At 46.3% G+C, this 26263-nt stretch overlaps 1 protein-coding gene across 1 annotated transcript in view; it reads left to right on the forward strand.

Moving 5' to 3' along the window:
- Window positions 1-20927: 20927 nt before the first annotated feature.
- The window catches only part of LOC149343450 (hemicentin-2-like), a 58378-nt gene continuing 53042 nt past the window's right edge, over window positions 20928-26263 (forward strand). Inside the window, exons 1-4 of the mRNA XM_089542392.1 lie at window positions 20928-20982; window positions 22076-22224; window positions 22829-23033; window positions 25424-25579. Coding sequence (XP_089398518.1) covers window positions 20934-20982; window positions 22076-22224; window positions 22829-23033; window positions 25424-25579 — 559 coding nt within the window. The 5' untranslated portion in view covers window positions 20928-20933. The remainder of the gene's footprint in view (window positions 20983-22075; window positions 22225-22828; window positions 23034-25423; window positions 25580-26263) is intronic.

The raw sequence follows: 26263 nt of genomic DNA on the forward strand, positions 1-26263 counted from the left end.
CAGAGCGTTGCTTACCGCGAAGCTATGAAGAGTCCTACATGCTTTCTACATTATCCACTGCGTAAAAAACAACACAAGAGACCGTGTTGCTGACATAGCACAGCTTCTTCGAAATGCAATCGCACTATAATGGATTGCTTGGATTCCTCGAAATTCAATTGTGAAGCGTACAACATCGTCGCTGCGAGGTTTGGAAGCAGGAGGAAAAGCTAAAAGGGAACGCGTAAAAGTATCAGCGGGGTCACGACGTGAAGATCGTGTAGTCATGCTCATGACACGTGCGCTTTCGGCAGGAGATGAAAGCAAACATCATCGAAGCTAGCTGCTTCAGGTTTTCAGATCAGGTTAAGAGAAGCTGCTTATGACGGATGTCGTTTTCGCGCTCTATTTGGTGATTCAGCATTCTAGTTGTATGAATACATCGCCCTAGTCAGCCTACTGTTGCTCGTTAGTTCTCATCGTTGCTTACGTAGTAGAATTTTTAATCCTCCACTCTGCATAGTGCTCACAAGGTATGCGGGCATAAAAGTGCAAAGAAATGAAATACCGAGCAGCAGGACTTCGCTTGCGGAGCTTCGACTTTTCAAGAAGATGGAGAGAAACCCAGGTCCAGAGGTTTCGCGTGTTTATTTGTTTACTTACTACCCTGAATCGGGAGCACACCTCGCAGGGAGAGCAGGAAGTGAAATTACAGACGTCGAAAGAACAATAATTACAAAAACACGTTGCGCACGCAAAACGGCCGGAAAAAGGCTTCATTGTCCGCGGCTTATATATTGTCAGACATAGTGTGTACTACCACTGACGCGATGGGCATAGAAGAAAGAAAAATCAGAATAAAACGCAGTTAGAGTTTAGTCTTCACTTCCGTTCAATTACAACTGTTCTTTAAAAAAAAATGGGGTCCGTGCAAGACACCATGTTCATAATTCAAAGAGAATTGCAAATATAGGTTTTAGGAGCGAGAACCTTTGGGTAGGGCAGAAAGCGCTGTAATCCAAAGAATGTGTCGAATAGTGCAGTGATTTCTTTGTTTCTCGGGTTTGTCTTGCCGGCTGTTCTGTGAACACGAGGTTCGGTAAAGTTCACAGCATTGACGTTCGACTCGAACAACAAACGGTCACCGAACTGCACGCCGCACAAAATGTGTCGCTTAGGAATTACAATGTTAACCATGAATTTGCTGCCCGAATACCGTAACGAAGCAGTTAGGCATTACATCATTTTAGCTCCCATCCTCGCATCTCATACGAATATCGTTTTTGAAATTAAGGCGAAATCAACGCCGAAAATGAAGCAAATCAAACATAAATTTTTCTCTTTCAAGCTTTCATATGCGAGAAAAGTTCTTCGGAACTGGATTCGAAACCCCGCCACTATGTATCTAGTAACGTGCAAGGCTGGTGCCTTATATTGCTAAGTCACCACTTGTTATTTCAATCTATGAACGGTGAAATTTAACCATTCTTTCGAGCTATGCCAGTCTTGGGTTCTGAAAAACTGGCTTGGTTCCTCATAAGTTCCAGCTCAAAAGTCTCCCTCGAACGGTTCTCTCGCATGCTGAGGGGAGTGAAGGGTGCTTTTCTATTTCAATGGAGCTTAAACTTATACGATGAAAGCTGTGTGGAACCATGGTCATTCCGTCTTTTTTTTTCAGGTTGTTTTCTTTTAGAACCAGGTTCCACTTAGCGTACTGACATTTAAGACCGATATGGTTCGCTGTTGCCGACAGGTATACCAGAGGCGAGAGGTAGCAAGGCGGCATTTTCTTTTTTGGCTCGTTGGCATAGGACACCCTGGAGCCAATACATCTAAGTTCTAGCAAATATAAATCATCTCCTCAGCGGGAGCTGTACTATAAGACGCAATTCCACCCGGTGCTTTCACACGTCCGCTCAGTGTAAATAGCGATTTTTTTTGTGTGTGTGTGGCTTTAGAGAGTGGTGTAACAGGGAAGCGATGGCTGTTATCGATGAAAGTGTGCCCAATGAGTATTTAGAAATGGCGTGGTACTTGTTTTTGGAGGCTTATTTCTCACATAGCACGATGGCGAATTTACACCTAAATCTATGCCGAGTCAAAAAGAAAGAAGGGCGGACCAAGTAGAAATGAGTCCATGGACGACTCCGAAAAGAAGATGGGCGTAACTTTACAGTACGACTATTTAGTTTTCGTACGGTCTTGCTTATCCGATTGGAGAACAGCGGTTGCGGTTTTGAGTATTCGGTGAATTAAAGGAGCATATGCTGTGTCGCTGCGTGGCGGTTATTGATTGTGTACATTGTTCATGACTCTTAAATAAAGCTTCCACTGAACCTTCACATTTCTACAACGAATGCACGGCGCAACTAAATACGCCTTGTGTGTAGCACTTCGAAATGCGACGATATTTTCTCTTTTTTTTTCTGCGCAAGGCTGCTGATAACGTCAACAAAATCAACGAGGCTGCTATAGTCTCGAGCGCTGCGAGAGAGCGTCAGCTTTAGGTGCAGCTGAAGTTTCCTTCGTCATAAAAACATTTTCATTGCCTCGCCATTCTGTTGTCAACAACAGGCTGTTTGCTTAAGCTGTAAAACAAATTCTTTACATAATATTCTCAAAAGTCTGAAGTAATTTCGCCACTGATAATACTTTTATTTTTATTTGAGACTTAACGCACTCTTGTGGTGCGACGCATGTAATTTTAAGGAATATTTATAATTAATTAGTATGACCGCCTGTTTAGTTAACAGTGCTCATGAAAATGTCGTGCTTAATGCGATATTGGTTGGTGGTGGTGGTGGAACTTTATTTCCAGCGGATATAGAGGAGCGACCCGAAGTCGCCCCCCGCTTAAACGGCGGCCGCTATCCCTTGGGCAGCGGCGGCGTCTTCAGCCAGCTGGAGGAGCTTGATCTGTGTCCCCGGGTCGGGGCTGAGCAATAGAGCCTCCCAATGATCAGAGTCGGTAATGAAGCAACTCGCGGGTAGGGACTGCGGGCAGTTCCAGATCATATGATTTAGATCGGCTTTCGCATCACAATTTTTGCATTTTTCTGAGTACAGTCCATCCGAATAGAAGCTACACAATTGGGGATTTGGATAGGTTTTAGTTTGAAGCTTACGCCAGGCTTTCGCCTGTTGCTTGGAAAGCGTTTTATCTGCTGGGGGAAATCTGAGTCTTGCAAGCCTGTAGTGCTGCAGGATTTCTCTGTAAGAAAACAACCTGTCCTTGCCGGAGTATAGGGCGGGTGGACTGCACGACCCAGCTCGGCGGGACAGTTCTCCAGCTAGGTTATGAGCCGGCGCATTACCAGCAAGGGAGGCATGAGCAGGCGTCCACATTAGGCGAATGCGCCGCGTGGGCTGATAATTTAGCAGAATCCGTGCTGTCTGTGGAGAGATTCTTCCAAACGTGTAGTTACGTATTGCCAATTTTGAGTCGCTGACAATGGTTTCTGCCGAGGATCCCGCAATGGCTAGAGCAATGGCTGTTTCTTCTCCAACATGTGTGTGCTGAGTGCGTATAGTGCCCCCCGTTATGAGTGTACCACATTCCGTGGTGACCACAGCTACCATCTTTTCAGCCGAAAAATCTGCTGCATCAACATATGCCACAGAGGTATCATTAAGGAAGCGTTTGCCTAATGATTTGGCTCTCTCTGCACGACGTTCAGCGTGGACATCGGGGTGCATGTTCCGAGGTAGTGGAGGAATGACCAGAAGCTGGCGTATATGTTTGGGAAGGTCAGTTGTTGGTCCGCCTTGTCGTTCGTATGTTATGCCGAGTGTGGACAGAGTGTGTCTGCCAGTTGGTGTGGCCGTTAGTCGTTCGTACTGCGAGACGGTTACCGCTTCAATAATCTCATTTAGGGTGTTATGAAGACCGATACCTAAGACTTTCTTAGTCGCTGTGTGCATGGGTAGCCCAACTGCCTGTTTGACGCATTTTCTGATTATGGCTTCCACTTTCTCTTTTTCAGCTGACTTGAGATGTAGGTAAGGCAGACATTTGGGCTAGTTGGTGTGAATTCATGGTGGAAAAAACAGCGCAAACTTAGACAGAAAACGCGATGCTTCTGTTTAGATTATCTTGCACGCTTGCACGTAATCTGTTATGACGTACGCAGTCGTGGGTGGTTTTTTGTATATATTGTGTTCTGTTCTTTCTAATAAACCTTAGTTGCGAGTCAGCGCTTGTAGTGTCTCCCCTCTTTTCTGTGTTTTCTGTCTAAGTTTGCGCTGTTTTTTCCACCATGTAGGTAAGGGCATACGTAAGCGATGCGGCTGATCACAAAGGCTTGTACTAAACGGAGAGTATTGCTTTTCCTCAAGCCCGAGTGGCGGTTACTAATGCGGCGAATGAGTCGCATAATTTGCTGCGAGGTTCCCTGAAGCTTCTGAATTACGTCACCATTGAAGTCGTGTTGTTGTAGAATTAGGCCCAAGATTTTAATTTTGGGTACTCGAGGAATGGGGACTCCGCAAATACTGAGTTCGATGGCCGGTGGGGGTTGCGCAAGGGATCTGATTTTGCGGAATATGAGAAATACAGATTTGGCTGGAGAGAACCGCAGCCCCCTGGGGTCTACATAGCTCCCCACGATATCGATGGCACGCTGGAATCTCTCTTCGGTTTCGGCATCACTGCCCTCGGAGGTCCACAAGGTGATATCGTCAGCATAGAGGCTGTGGTGGAGTTGCGGGATCTGCGCTAATTGGTGTGGAATTTTCAACATTGCAACGTTGAAGAAAAAGGGTGACAGGACCGATCCCTGCGGGGTGCCCTTGTTGCCGGGGGGGAAGTCACGCGAGTGGAGACCTCCTACTTGAAAATGCGCCTTTCTACCTGAGAGAAAGTCGCGGATATAGTTGAAGGTGCGGGCTCCCACCCCGAGTTCATGAAGGTTCTCCAAGATCGCATCATGTCTGACATTGTCAAAGGCCTTTTCCAGGTCGAGTCCAAGAATTATTCTGGTGTCCCGCGTTTTTGCCTCAATAATCTGATGTTTGAGCTGAAGCATTACATCCTGCGTAGAAAGTTTTGGTCGAAAGCCAATCATGGTTGGGGGCTAAAACTCGTTCTCCTCCATAAACCGGTTGAGGCGGGTATGAGCTCCATGAGCTTACCCACACAAGACGTGAGCGAAATTGGCCTGAGGTTCTCAAGGCTGAGTGCCTTCCCGGGTTTTGGAATGAGAATGATCTCTGCCGTTTTCCATATTTGTGGGATTGAGCCCTCCGACCAGCATTTCTGCATATACTCAGTTAGTGATTGTAGCGACTGTTCATCTAGGTTGCGGAGGATCTTGTTGGATACTGCATCTGGGCCAGAGGCGGATTTACAGTTTAGCCTGGCAATCTCTGCCCTAACCTCATCCACAGTAATCGGGGAGTCGGGCTGCGTGTTTTCCGGACCAACATAATCTGGGAAAGCTTGGATAGGAGCATTCCCAATATATCTGTCTTTAAGTTCAAGGAAAAGGTCCTCTTGTGTGCCTGCGTATGCATGCACAAGCTTTTGCAGGTTCTGCCTCTGGGTGGTTTTGCTACCTGCAGGGTCAAGTAGATGACGGAGCAAGGTCCAAGTCTTCGAGACTCCCATATTGTGATCCATGCGGTTGCATATGTCCTCCCAGGTTTGCTGAGTAAGTTTGACCGCATGATCCTCGATCTCCTTGTTTAGCCTAGCTATTCTTCTGCGCAGATTGCGGTTCCACCGCTGTCGTTTGAGTCGGTTCTCGAGTCCTCTCTTTGCCTCCCATAGGTGAAGAAGCCGGCTGTCCGCAATCTCCAGGTGGTCAGCCTGCTCTAACGTACGGGTGGCTGCCTTGGTATCTTGACAAATATCCTGTGCCCAGACATCTATGTCTAGTATATCGGGGGTATCAGCTTCTCGGGCGGCCCTTTTAGCGCGGAACATGTCCCAATCGGCAAGGGCGGGAGCTCGAGCGCTAAGACGCTTGGGGCCAGTTGAAGCCACTATTTCCAATATGTAGAGATCGCTGCCGAAATTTTGTTGAGTGTTTATCCATGTCGGAGTGCCCGAATTTTTAGCAAAAGTCAGATCGGGAGTCGTATCCCTGGAAACACTGTTGCCGCAGCGGGTGGGGACTACTGGGTCTGTAAGAAGAGTCAACCCACACTGTTGTGCGGTGAGCCACAATTTTCGACCTTTAATGTCCTCCTGTGGGTACCCCCAAGCCGGGTGTTGGGCATTAAAGTCTCCCGTGAAAATGACGGGGTGATTGCCTGCAAGTTTCAGGGTCGCCTGAAAGAGCGGGCCAAAGCTTGCTTTCCGTAACTTTGGGCTGCTATAGACATTCAGCACAAACAGACTGTGGTCAGGTTTCCTAGGCGGAATTAATTCGACTAGCACGTGTGTGACATTTGTGACTGGGGTATCGTGCTGGACAACCGTAATATTTCGTTTGACGAGAGTCGTGACTCCAAGCGTTTCACCCCCCGATGAAAAAGATTGATATCCAGCTAGCTTGCTATTGGTTTGTGTCTCTTGTAGTGCGATTAAGTCCGGTCCGTCCCTATTGTGGAGGAATTCTTGGAGTACAGCTCGTTTGCGGCTAAATCCTCGGCAATACTTACCAGGTGCCGGGGTTACCGTGATCAGCGATATTTGTCGGGTCCAAAAGCACTCAGTCTATTCGAGAAGCCCAGTAGAGGGTCAAGCCTTGATTAGGGGAAGGTTTCATTACCAAGCGCTGCTGCCTTGCAGACTCTGGTTCCATGTCACACCCCATAAGTACGATGTTCTAGAGCCTAATGCCATAGCTCCTTTGGGCGGGGATCAACATATCCGCATGCACGCACACACACACGTACCCATGCGTGCTTCGGTCTGTTCAGTACTTAGGGTGGGTGTCCATATGTTATTGCGGCTTAAGCGTAAGGAGGTTTCTTGCCTTTTCCAGTTTCACGAGCAATCCAGAAAAAGTTGTCTGTCTCAAGCCCCTCAGATACCTGCGCAAATAAATATTGCAGCGACTGAGTTTGGAATCCTCGGCGGGGTGAACAGATTAGCTTCGCTGGCCACTGCACGAGAGCACTATACAGTCACGGCAGCCGGTCACGACCCGTGTCAAACTGTCCCAGTCTAGCGTTGTGCATTGCAGATCACCGTCTTCACCTACCTTCACCTGAGGGAAAAAGTCACGAAAGGAAAGGCGCATAACTGGTTCCCTGGGTCACTGCGACACCTCAATCGAGCTTTGAGGTACGTGGCGTTGGCATTGACAACGTCTTAGCAGAAACGCGGCGCAGGCCGCCGGCGAGGGGGGCTCCGTGCTCCTTTGTTGAGCATAGGCGGTTAAGTCGTGGCTTGTATAATGTGCTTTGACTGTACGACTGTGACTGTGACCTTGACTGTGTTGTGACTTTGGTTTGGTATTGTTTTCTTTTGATTATGTGTTTTCTTCCCTTATTTTCGTTGCGCCCGCCACTCTGTGCTTTGTCTTGATTGTTACTGAGACCATGGCTATACTGTGACTTTGGTTTCTAATTTTTATTAATTTTTTATTTCACGGACTGCACGGTGTGCTTTGCCTGTCTGCCTGTGACTGTGACTTTGACTGTGATGTGCCTTTAGTTTCCTCCTGTGAGTTTCTTTTTTTACTGCTCTGATTTTCCCTTTAAATTGTTTTTTTTTTCGTTGGAGCATTTACCTCTTGTTTATATATCTTGAACTGGAGTTAAGCCTGCCAAAGCGTTGTTGGTGCGGGTAACCTCTCTCATTCTTTCACATATTTTTACCTTTCCTGAGGGTAAGAATAAAAGGGTAAAATGGTTCATTCGCCGTTTAAATCGTTCAGCGTTGCAGGCCGTAGATTTTGAGACATAAAAGGCGCATAACTGGGTCCTTTGGTCAGCGGACGCCTGTGTCGCTTTATCAGATACAGTCTTTGCCAAAAGTAACCGGGCACAGGGGGTTTGTTTCTTAGCTGCGTAGCGAAACACTTATGGCAGCCCTTAAGCTCAGATTCTGAGTAAAGTAAGCTGAGCCATCCTCGTCATGTTATGACATCTTTTCTTCTTGAGGGGTGCTGTAAAGGCTCCGTTATGCGGTTGAGAAGGAAAAACCTGTTGCTCGGTTACATTTCGCAAAGAGGGCACGTGGCGGTGTTATAAATCTGCAAAAAAAGTGCTTTCGGACTATATTTCGGGATTAGCAATGCTAAACCACCGGCAAATTGTTTTACAGCGGTTGCTTTTCGGTGACGGCTTCTGCAAGCGATGGACTCGTGACTCCTACTACTCTGTTCTGCTGCGCATAACAGGGGTGCGAGGCGCACCCGATGGATGGCGTTGGTGGCGCTTGCTGCCTTCGCTGCGAAATCAGTGGTGGAGTCGGCGCACCTGCTCTACTCTACACCAGGGTGGGAAGACATAGCTTACACCGTGCTCTATACACAGCCTCGCGCAGGTGAGGAGGTGTCGGTGGAAGCTTCTGCGCAATAAAGGGTACGACTTTGTTAGCGATACTGCAAGAGGGTAGTCTACAGCGCCAGTCCTATACTTCGCGGCATGACCGAAGGAGGGTCTCACTGCTCGGTGGCCCAGCGCGCTCGAATACGGGAGGCTATGAGAATCACTTACACTGATCCATAGCTGCGCGCCGGAGAGAGAGAGTGCTCCCGGCGGCGACAAAAAGATCCCGACGTGCAGTATCGACGAAAAACGTGACGTACACTGATTGGTGGAAGGAAAACAAATTCTGCATCGACTCGATAGACTGTAGGCTGGTATATATTCCAGCTGCTGGAGCATGCATCTCCCTCATCCTTCTAGGCTTTTATTGAGCTGCTTTGCTTACACGCATAGAAATAAGTTTTTTCCCGCAACTCTACTGCCCGAAAAACTTTCCTATGCCCGTTGGTTGCATGAGTGCAAAGAGAAGAGCGTCATCGGGATCGCACCACAAAGCAGCGAAGAATACCACGAAGAATTAGCCGGTGTTCACGCTACTCAACAACGCAAATGTTCACCTCAGCGGCTTGAGTAGTGGAACCGCATGCGTCCGCGTACACAACATGCAGTGCCGAACGGAGGCGACTCTGACTTCAGACGTGGGAATCGCGCATAGCGTTCCGCCGACGTTGAGAATACCGTTGTTGTTGCCTGTGAAGCAATTCCAGATACCCATGTTGAGGGACTGGCCAGAGTTTGGTGCAGATGCAAACTGAAGAAAAATTTAGTCAGACATTCCAAACAGGTCATAAACAAATTTGAGGCATTTTGGAAAGCGAATATCGCGGGCGAATGACCAGCGCGCTCTTCATTCCCCTTCACGCTGCCAGGGGTAGGAAACTTAGATATAAACTGTCGTCCAGCCAATAAAATCAGTCCAGCCTTAGGCTCCAACTCTTCCCGTAGCAGCCGGACGAAGGCCAACTGGAGCGTCTGTCGTTGCCTTGGTACCCTTGACACCCCATCCCTGAGCAGTATTCGAACCACCGCCGGCGATAACAAAGCTGCGTCGTCTTCCGGTGCCACGGGCAATTCGACAATCGCCCTAGCCGGTCGGGCTGCGTGAATGTGTACGATTTATAATTTTCTAAACATCACGTCTCCAGTCACCAGGCGGGCTGAAGTAGTTGAAACCGAAACTGCACAAAGTTTCCTACCTGTGGCGCTGCCGTCGTTCGCTCTTTCGCCGTTTTCTTCCTCGCGCTCTCTTCGCTATCGCCATAGCAGGAAACAGCCGGCGGCACTGACAGTGGCGCCATCTCTGGAGAGTGATTCATACTTTATCCCTGAGGTCATCGTCAAGCAGATGGCAGGCGCACTGCTGTTCTCCACTCTTCTTGCAGCCGCCGTTCCTCCTGCTCCGCTTTCGTCCTCGCGCTATCTTCGCTATCGCTCTCTTTCTTTCTCTGCTACGCTCTGCGTTCGCTCTTTTATCCTCCGATGAGCTCGTTCATTATTATACCCCCAGGGCAACGTCAAGGCACGCCGCACAACTCAAGAACTGGTGCATAACAGCTACGCTCTAAAATATTACAGCGACACTATTATGTTCTCGAGTGCGACGTAGCCAACTGGAAAGCAAAACTGCGCAGTTATTAGCCAGATTATCGCGCTGAAGCTATGTAAGGCACGAACCACAATGAACATTTACTTAGCTGAACCGTACAGATGACGTAATAGAGAACGGCGGCAGCAACGTCGTAGAGGCCAGTTACCTGTTGAAGAGAATGCAGCTCGGCTAAATGCTCCACAGGTCCAGTGCATTGCATTCGCAGTGCTGCAGGCAAGATTCAACGGTGCAACGTTTGTCCTGATTTGCAGCAGGAGGAAACCGAAGGGGACAGAGTTTGCCGACCTGTATTAGCGTAGAACAAAAGTTAGCAAACAAGGACCCTGCTGTGTTACTCTGTATTTACAGCCCCTAGTGCGGTAAACTATATTGACCCTTTTGAATTAACGCTCGCATAGCGGGGAAGATCCATCTTTGCAAGATTTCAGACAGCTGTCATTCTAATGCAGACTGCGTAAAAAGAAACGAGGGAAAGCCATTGTTGAATGGTTTACTTTGCGCACCCTCGGTCATACACTTGTACATAGGCAGTTTATGCAGTTCAGGCGCAATATAAACTTCGCAGGTTTACATCCCTACTCCATTCGAGGTATAATAGTGTCATAGTTAAAATTTCTTATTATTTTATTACAGCTGGAACGGTACGGTATTTCAGACCACCTGCGCAAAAGATTCGGTCTTGTATAATGAATGCTCAAAAATACAGCCTATTCGTATCAGCACAGTTTGAGAACCAACCCTTTGAGAACAGGTTGAGAACCAACCTTTGCATATTTCTTCGCTATGGTAAAATGCCGGAGGTGCTATTCTTGTGTTATTGATGCTATCTTCCTGCATTTAAAATGACTCATATTCGATAGGACTATTCATTTTGAGGTTTCCTTGCGAGTGCCGCAATAACCGAGGATGCACACTCAACACAAAATAATGGCTTTGTTTTACCAGAAGTGCATCATTTCAAGCCGTGAGTCAGTGAGATGAAAATTCGAAACCCCGTATATTTGTGCGCAGATATTTCCCGCTGCTTGCAAGATTAACAAACATGTTTGCCGCTTGTTGTTGCTGGCTTTATAGGGTGTTATTTTATCCTTGTGATGCTTTAAAGTACGGCAAGCGACATTCCGCCTCGCACACGGGAGGTGCTGGGTTCGATCCCCAGTGCCGCCTGGGGATTCATCGCTGATACAGTGGGTGCACACTTTTCCCTACACGGTGCTCGGCTTCTTTTGGCTGAAATGTTTGGGAAAGGGGTCTTTGAACTCACCTTGAGAAGACAAAAACACCTCGTGCCATGGCACTCTTTCGGCCCAGATGACCTTGCGCCGTAGAAATTCGCAATCCTTAGACCTGCAGGGGCAACTGACTACCAATAAAATAAGCAGACATGCTTCGTGAGGATTTTAACTGGAGTGAACCAGTAGCATCAGGACGGAAACAAATTCAGCAATGCATGTTTCATAAAAGCCTTTGTCGACAGCATTATTGCCCTCGTTCTGCCTCAAAACACCAAACACAAACGAAAGATATTCCTCGTACCATTCAAGTTATTCGCCTTAAACATCCCTTACAGCAAAAATATTGTGTCCCAGTTCATGTGGAGCGGAAGTGGAGCCAGATTTAAACGTGCACATATAGCCGTACCAGTCACGGAATGGAAGGCCCCAGAAATGGCAGCCGACTATGCCTTAAACGGACACTGAGGACTACTCCATTAATTAAATGCTAGTTCTGAGCGAAAATTGATTATGTGAGTCTTTCTGGCTATGTTATTGCTTCACACGGCAGCGAGACTCATTGATTTATGAGTAATTGGAATTTGGAAATTCGCCCGCCACAGGAATAAAATTTTTCATGTGAGCAACGAGAGGACTCAGTGACATTTTTTGAAGTCACTGTAACATAGGCTGTGCGATCTGTGCGCAAAAAGATCTTAACGCCACCGTAGTTACCTTGTGAATACAGCGGGTGGGAATGGCTCCTGTATTTCATTGCTTTCCCTTTCATAGCTCAGAAAATAGACGGTTTCAGTGAATTTGGCTTCTTCGTGCTAATGTTATCCTTCGGTACTGTGGAATTCAAACTTTTCCTCAATGTTCCTTTAACCTCGCCGATGGCGTGACTGCGTAAAAGAACAAATAGCGGCCCCTACCGCACTGACACAAGCGGGAGTGGATAAGTCATTATGGTCGTCCCATTAACCTTTTCCCGTACTGTACATACTGCATTACTCTTCTAAGCGTCCATGTGTTCTGTACCTATAATGCTGGAGGCGGTCTATGCAGCTCAATCATTTGACAGCCACCAGGCGTTTCTTGCCACGGCCTGTTGATTTTATTTTAAAAATCATTGGTCTGCAAAAAGTGATTTTTCCCGACTTACTTTTTATGTTAAACTAGTCAGACTGTTCTACCTTCTGGTTGCATGTGTATAGCAAAACACCTATTCTAAAATGATGTTTCTGGTCTTGGGTCCTTCAAACAAAAAACACCGCCTTCGTAAAATGTTAATTGTGTGTTGTGAATTATGAGAAAATGCTGGATGGCAACCACTGCTATATTTCTGACGCTCTCGTAGTTTTGGCTTAGGCGTATTGCTTGCATTTTCCCGCCTCGAATTCCGTTTCGGAGACAAATAGAGAGAGAAAGGGCTTAATTAGGATGAAATAAAATATGGAGATGTTTTGGTTCCAAGACACAAGGTGCACATTGATTGAATGTGTCACTTTCTAAATGGAAATTTTGAGATTTTCTTCTCCGTCAAAGGTCACCACGAAACGGCGCTATCGGTACGGCACTGGCTGCCAAGCAAAACTGAATTTCCACACATGGCAGCCAAAATTAATGTAAACTGCTGCAACCACTAAGAGAAAATAAATTTTTTTTTTCATGGTGGAAGTTTTCTCTCACTAGGCTCCTTCGCACATCGAGATGAAGATCGCACATCGAGGAGAAGAGTTTACTCAAGGCCTATAGATGACTCCACATCGGGGATATTTGTGGCTTCGTATGCGAACAGTTTAGAGTTCCGTTTCAGAGCACAGTGATGTTAGTACGTCGAAGAGCAAGTGTAGTTCAAATTCTAGTTTGGCTGGTGTGCATATTTTACTGCATTTACCAACGTCCGGTCAAGCGAACTCATCCTTTGTGGGCATTATGTCCGCATCGAAGTCATCTCCCACGAAGCCTATGCTCGTTTATTCCTCTTACGACATATAGCGCGTGAGGACATTACCCAGGGAAATGCTTTTTGAAGTCAAGTTTGTGAGCGCTGTGGCACATCAGTTATCCTATGAATTCCACCGGGACGATGACGTCGTGTTTAAGCGCTTTCAAAAAAAATCTCTGCCTCTCCCGTAACCGAGAGTAGAGTAAGCATGAAATGTTTACGGGCATAACACATTGGTTGTAGATGGTACTAATGAAAATCTTGAAATGGGTCTAGTGTTCAACACACCACACCACACATACTGTGCACTGGTCCATGTGGACGCAATCGTTTCCTGTGTGTGTCTGGGGAATCTCTTCCGCTCTGCCTCGTCAGCTGTATCCGGTTTCTGTTTGCCTTTCATCTTTGTAATCGTTGTTTTCATTCCTCGGTTATTTGTACCACTTTGCCTATGTGACACTGGTGACGTCACCACTCGGTTACGTCACACATAATTGATGACGAAGTAAGGGAAAATTAGTAATTAGTGACTAATTATTGATTAATGAGTAAACACTAATTACCTGCTAATTAATGACGCTTAAGCTTCGCTTTTAGGAGAGGAACGCGACTGTGTGTTGTAGCGCTACCAGGCAGTCCACGGAACGCCACCACCCGTTCGGCGCGATGCCTCGCCCTTTGAACGCGACGCTTTTTGAGGAAAGGAAATTACGCAGTAATTCTCTGTCATCTCGGTGGAAACCCGAACCGCACCGTACAGGAAGGGAGGAACGCCACCACCCGTTCGGCGCGATGCCTTGCCATTTGAACGAAGGCTTTATGAGGAAAGGAAATGGCGCAGTAATTCTCTGCCATCTCGGTGGACACCCGAACCGCACCGTAAAGGAAGGGAGGAACGCCACCACCCGTTCGGCGCGATGCCTTGCCCTTTGAACGCGGCGCTTTTTGAGGAAAGGAAATTACGCAGTAATTCTCTGTCATCTCGGTGGACACCCGAACAGCACCGTAAAGGAAGGGAGGAACGCCACCACCCGTTCGGCGTGATGCCTTGCCATTTGAACGCAAGGCTTTATGAGGAAAGGAAATGGGGCAGTAATTCTCTGCCATCTCGGTGGACACCCGAACCGCACCGTACAGGAAGGGAGGAACGCCACCACCCGTTCGGCGCGTTGCCTTGCCATTTGAACGCAAGGCTTTATGAGGAAAGGTAATGGCGCAGTAATTCTCCGTCATCTCGGTGGACACCCGAACCGCACCGTAAAGGAAGGGAGGAACGCCACCACCCGTTCGGCGCGATGCCTTGCCATTTGAACGCAAGGCTTTATGAGGAAAGGAAATGGCGCAGTAATTCTCTGCCATCTCGGTGGACACCCGAACTGCACCGTAAAAGAAGGGAGGAACGCCACCACCCGTTCGGCGCGATGCCTTGCCATTTGAACGCAAGGCTTTATGAGGAAAGGAAAGGCGCAGTAATTCTCTGCCATCTCGGTGGACACCCGAACCGCACCGTAAAGGAAGGGAGGAACGCCACCACCCGTTCGGCGCGATGCCTTGCCCTTTGAACGCGACGCTTTTTGAGGAAAGGAAATTACGCAGTAATTCTCTATCATCTCGGTGGACACCCGAACCGCACCGTACAGGAAGGGAGGAACGCCACCACCCGTTCGGCGCGATGCCTTGCCATTTGAACGCAAGGCTTTATGAGGAAAGGAAATAACGCAGTAATTCTCTGCCATCTCGGTGGACACCCGAACCGCACCGTAAAGGAAGGGAGGAACGCGACCACCCGTTCGGCGCGATGCCTCGCCCTTTGAACGCAGCGCTTTTTAAGGAAAAGAAATGGAGCAGTAATTTTCTGTCATCTCGGTGGACACCCGAACCACACCGTACAGGAAGGGAGGAACGCCACCACCCGTTCGGCGCGATGCCTTGCCATTTGAACGCAAGGCTTTATGAGAAAAGGAAATGGCGCAGTAATTCTCTGCCATCTCGGTGGACACCCGTACCGCACCGTAAAGGAAGGGAGGAACGCCACCACTCGTTCGGCGCGATGCCTTGCCCTTTGAACGCGACGCTTTTTGAGGAAAGGGAATTACGCAGTAATTCTCTGTCATCTCGGTGGACACCCGAACCGCACGTACAGGAAGGGAGGAACGCCACCACCCGTTCGGCGCGATGCCTTGCCATTTGAACGCAAGGCTTTATGAGGAAAGGAAATGGCGCAGTAATTCCGTCATCTCGGTGGACACCCGAACCGCACCACAGGGCCGACAACGGGAGCTAAAAGCATTTCATGCTTAAATATTGTGGCATGTATGTGCTTTTTGCACGCGTTATTAGAAATCGGAAATTATAATTCCGTGCATTATCAAACGCACAGCTCGACTGATATGTTGATAAACATTGAGAAGGCACTGGCAGCAGTTATTTTTTGTGACTCGTTTGGAGACCAACCGGCGCTTGCGCGCCGGTTGCGTAGGAGGGCTTAGACAGTCTCGTTAAATCTCGTTAAGTCTCGTACGGTGCCCGGATGTTCTCGTTTTGTTAAAATAAGGTCATGGTGTTTCTGGGTGGGCACCCACTTTGTATACATTTGTTTTGCCGTCAGTCATGAGTGTGTTTCCAATGTTTTGTTTGTTTGCACTGTTGAATAAACTTCCCTTTTATTCAGAGCCCGGATGACGGCTCTCGGTCTCGGCGTGACGTCACCACACTGCCGGCAACGGGAGCTAAAAGCATTTCATGCTTAAAACAGTCTTGGTACCAATTTTATCAAATATACACGATAAAGTTAGATGTGGTTCTTTTCTTCTCATGTACATGGAGGCGCACATCCGCTAGATAATTTTGAGCGAACAGTATGAAGAACTTTTACAAGAATTTCACGGCGGGCTCTGTAAGCTGATCAGCGTTATTGCGATGAGCATTAATGTAGTTAATAAGAACGGTAAACTGGGCGCCCGTGTCATGCCTTCTCGTTCTGTGTCTTCGTTTTTCGCGCAGTTTTCAGTATGAAGCATTAATGTGCCGGCAGACCGCTTTCATCGATGTCAGACTCGCAAGATTGTTATGAAGGGCTCCTTCGGGAGCCAAATTCGTCTGTTCAGCTTCGTACAGGAAATAGCTTGTCTGTCGCTTGGGCCTTTCACGGCTGTTTCGATACAGGCGTGAGAGCGGTCCTGAAGTAATGACACTGGTTGATGCGTACAAGAGCCTGAACAACAGCTTAGAATTTAAGGCAGTGAGTCTGTTGAGGAGATGAGCAGACATGACCTTATCACCTTTTGGAGGAAGTCTGCTGACAGTGCAACATATGTTTGTGTGCGGCTATTCACTCTCCCGTACCTCTTTGTTCATGCATCTATCGAAGGGTATCCACCGAATTTTACTAAATCGATTCCTCGTTCTCCTTCTTTTGTCTAGTGCTAACAATCAGTGCTACTGTCAGCTACGCACCTGGATTCTCACTAATTAGGTGTCGTCTGTTCTTTGGTACGCGGGAGTCTGTTTCTGTGTCAGATCTTCTGCTGCCGCTCGCGCGCGCACTCCTGTGGAAAAGCCCCCCCCCCCTCCGAACTCTGCTGCAAAGTGCCTCGCTTACCGCAGTCTTGCAACAGCCTTGTGCGCTTTAGGCACGATTATTCTCAGAAATTTCATCAAGAGCAGCAACACAGCCATTCGCAGCATCCAGAATCTGCGACAAGCATAGGCATAAAAGCATTCAGCGAACTCCAAGTGCATTTCGAGAGATGTCAACTGTGTCGCGCTTCAGCACGGAGTGGACGCAATATGTGAGGACCTCGTGCTCTGTCGAACCCATGCCACGTGCGCTCCTTGTTATCGGAAAGGCCATGGATCATTGCTCTCATAATCTTGGCGAACACAGTGATATGTTCGTGTGCTACAGAAAAGCCGGTGAGAAGACGAATATTGCTTTCCCATCTTGCACGGATGAAGAGATTATCAGCGTCTCTCTTTGGAAACTGGTGTCAAGCGAGCACTACTGCGGCGTGCTTCAAGTACTCGAAAAGCCCATTTCGAATCCAATGAGGTGGGTACTTATTTTCTTTTACAAATGGACCAGTGAGAAACTGAAATCGGTCCTTCACGCATGGAAATATGTAGCCGCATAGAAGAAAGGTTCGGCGAGTGGTGAACGCTTTGTGGTGGATGCAATGATCAACGAAATGATGCCTCAATGCATGCGTGTGCGATGACTGCTTGTGATTTCTAGCCGCTTAGAGTGATTGTTTTACAAGGTATAAAAATGTGGCCGCGGTACTGTGCATCTTGTCGAGCAGTAAGTTTGCCATATCACCGTCCCGACAATGTTCGTTCTGTATTCGACTTTCGGCACGTTTGTGGCTGTGGCCTCACGCATACTTGTTGTTCACCGAGCAGAGCGCTCTCGCCTGCGATCTATCCATGGCGCTCCCGCAATGAGGTGGATGTGCCGCGCCGCTACTGGCGGCTGTTTAACGCGACAGTGTTAAAGCGGGCGTTCTGAAAAAACGCCATGGATGTTATCGTGCTAACTCAGGATTGGTAGAGAGGGTAGTCACGTGACGCGATGACTTGCGGAATGAAAACGAGTAAAACTCAATTTAAATTTTGACTATATATATGGTATTATGACCGATAAGTCGAGTCGTATATGGATGTAAGGTAGATTAAATACTGAGAAGAAAACTGGAGTAGTCAGGTCAGAATCGAGTCTATAACACCTGGGTAGCCATTCAGGCACGTTCGTTCGACTTGGCTAAAGGGAGACCTTGCGTTGCTAGTGGTGTATTACGGCGTGTAGATATGCCTGTTGATGTATGCTAATGATCGCGAGTAATTACAGAGGGTCACAAATTAAAAGAAAGTGTAGCAAATAGCTATTAATGCTGTCACGTCGTAATCTTAAGAAGGAGCTGAAGTGTTCGCCTGATTTTTTTATTACTACGATGGCCGCTACTGCACACATCTGCACCATGCCGCGCCATGCAGTCATTTCCGGAAGTTGTGTTTTTCTTTTCGAGAGGGGTTTCAAGGTGTTTGGCTGCGCCATTTTAAGATCGAGCTTCACTGCTCGTGACGACGATATTCATACGCGGCTCTGCACAAAATGTAATCACATGTCCGTAAACAAACGCGCTGCGCATGACGGAGATACAGCATTTGGGGTCGACAAAGTGGATTTTTGAACACTGATATGGACGACTGCGCGAAAGCCGCTTGACGACCCTCAGACAAAGGCCGCCGCAAAAACTTACATGAACCAACCTTGCATACCATATTGCCAAAAGCGTTTAAAAACACATCTGAGGAAGCCAGCATCACATGCTTATGCAAAGGTAAATCCTCGTTTCTGACGCAGTATATGCGCTTACTGATAGCTTGTAGCGGAAGTAGCTAGGACCATAGTCGCTGACTCTTAGACCAGTACGCACTAGATGCGCGTGATATATCAGAATGCATTCTACATGTTGATTCATATTCAAACTCAAATGTTTTACTCTTATTTACGCTAAATGTTGTTTAGTGAAGTCTATAGCGTATGAGTGAAGAGCTGTGTGGTCTTTAGGTGCTCAGATGGTAAGTGTGTAACTGGTACGCAAATCTCGACGTCTAGCAGAAAGTCGCCACCTCACAAACGTGCTTTAAAAACACGGCGTCATTGCCCTCAACTTGCAGAATCCAGGCTGCATTCTTGTAGAGAACTGGCAACATTATCTCGATAAATGCTGCTGTTGATTTTTGTAATACGTTATTACATAGAAGCGTAAAAAGCACGCGCACCATCTGGCGCCTCAAGAGCAAGAAAAGGGCGTTGAAGCGCAAACTACGCCGGCAGATAAGTGTGTGTTTTTCTTTTGCTTTTTCAAGACTCCATCCTGTTGTACCGGCGAATTAGCATAACAGCCTCCACTCGCTGTTACCACAGTGGCTGGAAGAATGTTCTGTACCTGTCTTCATGGTGAAGACATATTGAGGACATGCGCATCACTGCCAAACATCTCACTTGAAAATCACAGAAACAATACTTTCATTCCTTGAAAAATGAGATTGAGGTGAACTATATAAAAGAAAAAAGACAGCGCTCGCCATATGCTGTTCATCGTTAACTTGGCTTCCGTGTAAACGATATCGTCTGAGTGAATGACGTGTCAGCAATAAACTGCCCAGAGGCGACCACTGTTATCTATTTGACGCTATAGGATGATCAATGAGTGCAGACGATGGGGGCGAAGACGGAAACAGTTGATGGTGGAGGTTAAAAGGCTGTACTCCGGGCTCACAGTTTTTGGCAGATCAATGATCTACAAATAATAATATCATAAACATAACTTGGACAGCACTGTGTTGCACAGTAGGCGTAACTTCGTTTTTCAATCACCTAAGTGCAAATTTTTTATTTGCAGATTATATTACTGGCGCAAGTTGCACTCCAAAAATATGTTCCGCCTATGGCAAGTGCTCTAATTTAAAATGGGTTGCGTGGGTGGCACAGAAGTACAGAATATTTTTTCCCCAGAAGTACAGAACAGGTTTTGCTAGTTTTAGTATGGTGGGACCTACTAGAAAGAATCAAAAGCAAAGCACCCCGCCCCGTGCCACTTAACTAAAACGGGCTTACTACGGGAAAATGCCTGATAATTAGTCGCTGCATTGGCTAACGCTGCATGTCATGTGCTAACAGCACGTAATATAACAGAGCATGTTGTAATACTTCCGGCGTTCTCTGGGATAAGTGTGCTATGTCGAATAATAAGAAATCATCGATCTATCTTCACTTGTTAACAGCTGTCTGGTTCACGCTTTATAACTTCATAAAAACTTTGCTGGTAGGTAGTGGCTATATATCAGAAGCACACAAGTACAACAACAAAACGGCGGCGATATGACAGCAGCATATCTGCTCGTGAAGTACGAGAAGGATATGACTGCAGCAAAATGTAGGAGATGACTTCACAAGGGACTGTCGTCAGTAGCTACCCGCGATACATCAGTGGTGCGGGAGAGACCCAATCTAGGTCTCAATCTACTCTGTCTGTCGTCAGTAGCTCTTATTCTTAAAAGCTAGGCAGAATCTTTCGCTTCTTAAGTTAGTTTTAAAAAATGTCTGCTGCTACTTGCCCTTCCCGAACATTTTTTTTATATTGAAGGAAAGACGGTAGAGCGGTGGAGGCGTTGAAGAGATGAGTGTTGATAAAGTTGAAATTCGGACAAGGTGGTAAGCATTTATTATGCGTCAACAACGAAAATAAAAATAGGACGCAGATAAAAACAGACATGTACAAACAAACACCGTCTTAGTTTGTGTTGTTGATAAACATGTGCAAAAAACTTGCTTGGGCACAAGAGAGATTACTGGACGGGCGTTGGTATGTTCTCGAAAAAAGCCCTTTCTGAAGCCTCGGGTGCTTGACCTCGGAGACGTCGGCTGTCTTTCCGTGCGATATGCTGATCCAGGCCACACAGTTATACCATCACAACAAGCATCGCACTCGCTTCTATCTCAAAGCAGCGAGTTACAGGTGTCAGGTTCATCCCTGATAAAGCAGCAGGGACACCCTATACACGCGACCCTCTAGACACGCCTATTGCCAGAAGCAGGCTCAGGCGGAAGGACGCGGCAGAAGCCAGATGGAGTGTGCCTGAGGCCGCAGTTGTTCGAGCAGAAAGAGCCGAGCTCACATAAGTGGCCTGACTTAGGCAAATTTAGGATAGGCAGGGAGACGTGACGAAAATAATGCGCCGGACGTGCCTGTCGTTTACATTTCTCTTGGCGAGTGCAGCCGGTAAGAGAATTTTTGTTTTTATTTACTAGATTCTATGGTTTTGACATGATTAATTGTGTGCTTGCGCCTCAATTTCTCTGAGAGAGAAAAAAACTGGTATGCATTTAGTGCCACCTATGCAGACAAGAAAGATCACAATAATTGCGACTTTGATGGGGGAACTGTTTAGAACATTGTCATCACATCAAAAGGCAAAACATACATTAATGCAATAAGTAGATTGATTATATTATATATTAGACAACTTCCTATTGTTTCAATGTATGGAGCTTTGTAGGATCACTTTTATCCTCACTGCGTGGGCCTTGCTCGAGCGGCTGTCTTCGTTGCGAGTTTCTTTGCATGCTTGTATTATCCATACGTGGTCTAACGCCAATCCAGATGTAGTGATTGCCGCAGCCCAAACTGAATCTGTGGATCGAGAAATGCGACTGCTCATACAAGAAACAAGTTTCTATCTTGTTTCATCTTAAAACAAAGTTTTCGATGCTGAGATCAAAGCATATATTTTTATGTCAGTAAAAATTGAATATCAATAAAGCAACACTAGAAGAACCTTCGTATAGGTTCCTTTGCTAATTGATCATTTCGATTATTTGCGACAGCAGCAGCCGATCTAGTAAAAAAGTATACGAGTGGCACCTCTCTCCAGATGCAAGCGGTGGGGCGACGGAAGTAGCTAGGAATTATAGAACAATACAGGCAAATATAGAAAGTAAACGGTAGAAAAACTTAACTTCGTACTTGCTGCATCATATATCGAGAGGTCTGTAGATCGCAGCTCATGACAACACTCTTTCTCAGGACGCGTAGGTTAATGAAGTAAACTTCGGTCACCACCTCTTCATCAGGCTGCATCGAAGAAATACCCTCCAATGACATTTGACATTTCTTGGCATCGAATTTCGATCACAGTATGGGATGATAGAATTCTTAAGCCTAACTCTGACATGCTGGAACACCATACTTGTTGTTTAAAATGGACCCCAGAATATTGTGCGCCGGTAGTTGCGCCGTTGCGACGCGTCCTGTCAGCCTATATTTCGAATCTGTTAATAGAACAGATTTTCATTTTGCATTTCATTTCGTGCAGTTACCAGCGTCGCGCAGTTTTCGCCTCATGACGCGGACACCGTAGGAAACTCAGAAGCACCAGAGTTTGTGGACGGACAAAATGTCACTGTTCCTGTCGGACGGAGCGCTACCCTGAAATGCACCGTCCGGAACTTGGGTTCACATTGGGTTAGTTCTGTCTTGTCCTTTCACTTGTTCCTTGTATGTGCCGTGATATGCCTAGGTACTGCGTATCGCTTCTGTTGTTTTATTCGCGCAGGAAGGAATTTATTCGTTTAAAGATTTCCTAAGAGAATAACAATGAAGTGCACTGTTTCTATACAAAACACATAAACCAACGTGTTCTGCGCCCTCTTTGAAGTGATCAGTGCGGCGGAGCGTTCACAGGAGGATTATCCAAAAAAGAACAACGGCATCCTCTTAACGCATGAAGACACTCACACTCACGTAATGGTATCCGTAGGGAATAAAAGTTCTGAAACCCCTAGTGCCAAATATAAAACGGCAACTAAGGAACCTTTACATTGAGCCTAGTTGGTATCGGACGAAGAAAGAGGTGCAAGGCTCGTTTGCAATCATAGTTGCATTCTGGAGACTTTTGGCGTACTATCTTTTTATTTGTTGCACTCTTTTATGCGTTTTTGTAACGGTATTCGTTCCATAGTTTTTAGTCAGCAATGAACCATTCTTTAAAAATTTCTAAAATGTGTTTCGCAAGTGTTGATATTATAAATGTGGCCAATTTAATAGTTTTTTTTTTTTTTCTGTGCAGATAGGATGGCTTGATGCTGACAAATCAGCTATTCTTGCCATAGATTCAACCCTCATCACAAGGAACCGGCGAGTGTTTTTAATGAGAAAGAACGACTCTTCCAGTCTTCTCATCCACGATGTCAAGTACAGCGACGCTGGGCGCTACGCCTGTCAGATAAATACCAGCCCCATGAAAACCCAACACATATTCTTGCACGTGGTCGGTACGTAACTTCTGGATCCTGCTTCCAAGATGCACGTCCAAAGAGGCGTATTGTCGGCAGGGAACGTTTACGGTGCGCACCTGCTCGGGAACCTAATTGTTGCAGTGAAGACTACCGAATCACTTGGCACTGGCTTGAAAAATGCGAGTGCCATCATACTTGCGCTGACCTTAGGTGATTGGCCTTGGGAAGGCTGCAAAAAAAGTGCTTTTCCTGCATCAGCATAACGCAAATGTTTGCTGCCGACTGCACATTCACGGAAAGCGTAACTACCAGTGCCACGGCGGCAATCTAATTGCGTGGTTTTGCTTTTGACGTATATCTTGCGCCGTGATGCGGAGCCTAGAGTAAGAAGTGCAGGTTGTCCTTTTCAAAGTTTGTTGAAAAGTGAAATGCTTCGCCGCGGTAACTTGTAAAGTTTACCTTACAAGTTTACCTTACACCTCGAGTGCAGGCTTACGAGCCTGTCCTCGAATATAGTTAATGGTAGACATGTCGTAACTCAAAGATTTCGGGGACGTTTTCATAAATTATCGTGCGTCTTCATAGAATACAAGATGCCCAGACTACACCGGCTGTCCAATCAAATGTCCAGCTGAATCCAGGAGCATGAGCAGACTTAAATGGAGGGTCCAATTAGTAATTCGCGTCCTCCTTACCGTAACCTCTGAGAAAAAAATTACGGAATGATCAGAGTTCTGAGGCGACAAGACTGCGAAAGCAGTTCGGTTTACCCTCGATGATTACTTAATGCTCTTACTCTAACGAACACTTATTTGAAGCATGAGATTTACCCCAAAAAAATTTTGTGAAGGGTGATACGGACGTACGTGGGTCGAGGGCGGCTGCGGGTGGACAAGAAGCTCTAGCTAGAGGGCGGGGGGAGATGTCTATAGTTGGTGTTGCTTCTAAAGGGTGGAGGCTCTCACTTAGGCTGTAGGCTTCAATTCAACAGACATCGGATTGGTGGTGAGTTGGGGGGGGGGGGGGGGGCTGACTCAAGCCCACTGCTTTTGCAGGAAACAGACACACATTCCTGACAAAGCTGTGTAGCTTTAAGAGGTGACGCAGTATTAGTAGGATAAGATAGAGGCTAATGGTTAATTACTACTTTGATTTTATTCTTTTCCAACTTATTGCAACCATTAGCATACAGAATAACATCATCACCACTTGGGGTTATTGATAATAATATTAATAGTGCCTTCATTCCTGTAATATACGAGATATGACAATGGAGGCTGGCAGCAAAAGTTGTCATAAATAGCTTGACAGAGGCGCAGGCCCGCAAGCAATAGACAGCTGTACAGTGCCGTTGCTTATTTAAAAAAATACAATACAATACAGTACACAGTACACCCTGATCAATAAAATCATCTGAACATCGCGTTGACACTAGTGACCCATGCTATATAGCTTAGCTTGTAGGGGGACTGTCCCGCACAGGCGCCGATGCCGGCTTCGAACTGTGCTACAAGGCAAGCGTTTTTTTCTGAGATGATTCGCTTAGAACTGTCTGTTTTCCTTAATTTCTGTTTTGTTGCGGCAAACAGGATGCTTATGATTCGTTGCTTGATTTGCGATGACAAGAGTGGCAAAGTACCTAAATTTAAGATGTGCTCCTCATCAGTAGTTGCTGCAAAATGTTGTTGCAAAAAAACAAATCAGGGGAAGGAAGCCGCGGAAGCATGCGTACAGCGCGTGCAGACGTTCAAGAAATGTGTCCTTGCGCTAATCGGCCGCAATTCACGGCTAGTACAAAACATGCATAGCTCATGATACATGCATAGCTTCAAGCATTTCTTGAAAATATCTCAGTGGACACTAAAATATAACATCTCTGCTTAATAGCTACACAATTTTGGAATTGGTGCTCGGTTACGCACATTTTCAGTTCATAATAGGATTATGGTATTTTTATTCTGATTTTTTTTTAGTCTACGGTTGCATATATGCTGCTTTTGTTACTTTTATATAATTTTTGAGTATTGTAAAATCTCAGAAGCACCTCATACTTTCTTTAGTGGTAGGACATCACTGATAAGGTACCGTAAATCGGGACTCCTTACCTCTTTTACTTTCTTGTGACAAATCACAGGCGAGCGATAAAAGAAGCAAGAACACAGAATGCGGCAGAAACGTGTTGGTACATGCAAGGGATTTAAATGTTCATATTCTTTCTATAATTGTTGGCATCGATTGTGCGGTCCCTCACTGAATGTAACGTAGCTTGCTATTAATTATCTCCGCTACAATCTAAGTGAACATTATAACATTGATTACCTTGCATCCCAGTCTCCAGAAGGGCATAAAGTTGTTGTCGTGAATAGGATATATAAATCAGTTTGCACTCTTCTTTACTCCGCATATATTTACCTTGCCTCTTGCAGGTCCTCCAGAAATCGACGAAACGCTCACTAGTTCTGACACCAGAACTGATTCTGGGGAAAGTGTCGCCTTGAGATGCGTAGCACGGGCAATTCCAGAGCCGACAATTACTTGGCGTCGAGAGGACGGCGAATACATCATGATTAAGAACAACGTTCGTAAGTTTGTGTGGCATTTTCCTCTGTTTCACGCATTCTTTTTGGCTGTTATTGCAGAATGTAGATACGTGAGATGACTAGTTTACTGCTCTAACGTTCAAGTGTTGCTCTCATAGTTATGTTATTAGTCTGGAACTCATTAAGTGGCATTTAGTTATCTTTAAGTAGACGCAAATATTTGTTTTAAAGCAAAAGGATGATCGCGCATCCAATATAGTTTTAGAAGTGGAGTTTCTCGCCTGACTTTGGCATTACATGTGCTGAAAGCTATCTGGAAAACAGACGACGATACAGCTATCTGAAACCGTGGCTTAAAGTTCAATTTATCTTCTTTCGTATGCATCCTTCTGATCCGTTTCGTCTCCAGTATTTTTCCCTGCTTGAGGAAACGGTGTCGCAACCGTGTTCATAGCTTTTATGACGGGTAGTTTTAAAATTTGTTATAAACGGCACCCTCATTCCCTCACACCCTTCGCGCCGGTATAGTTTTTACGGCGCTGGACTACTCAGCCGAAAGAGGCTTGAAAATTCTGGCAGCCGCGGCCGCATTTCAAATGAAGTGAAAGGCAAAAACGCCTGATAGGCAGTAGGAGTGATTGAAGCTCACTTTTCACTAAAGCATAACCAGCATAATATACCTACTGCGAAGCTGGTTCCGCAGTCATAAATATACGTCAGATTTTC

This window comes from Amblyomma mixtum, chromosome 5 (assembly GCF_055824585.1).
Source record: "Amblyomma mixtum isolate Tamu chromosome 5, ASM5582458v1, whole genome shotgun sequence".
Lineage (NCBI taxonomy): Eukaryota > Metazoa > Arthropoda > Arachnida > Ixodida > Ixodidae > Amblyomma > Amblyomma mixtum.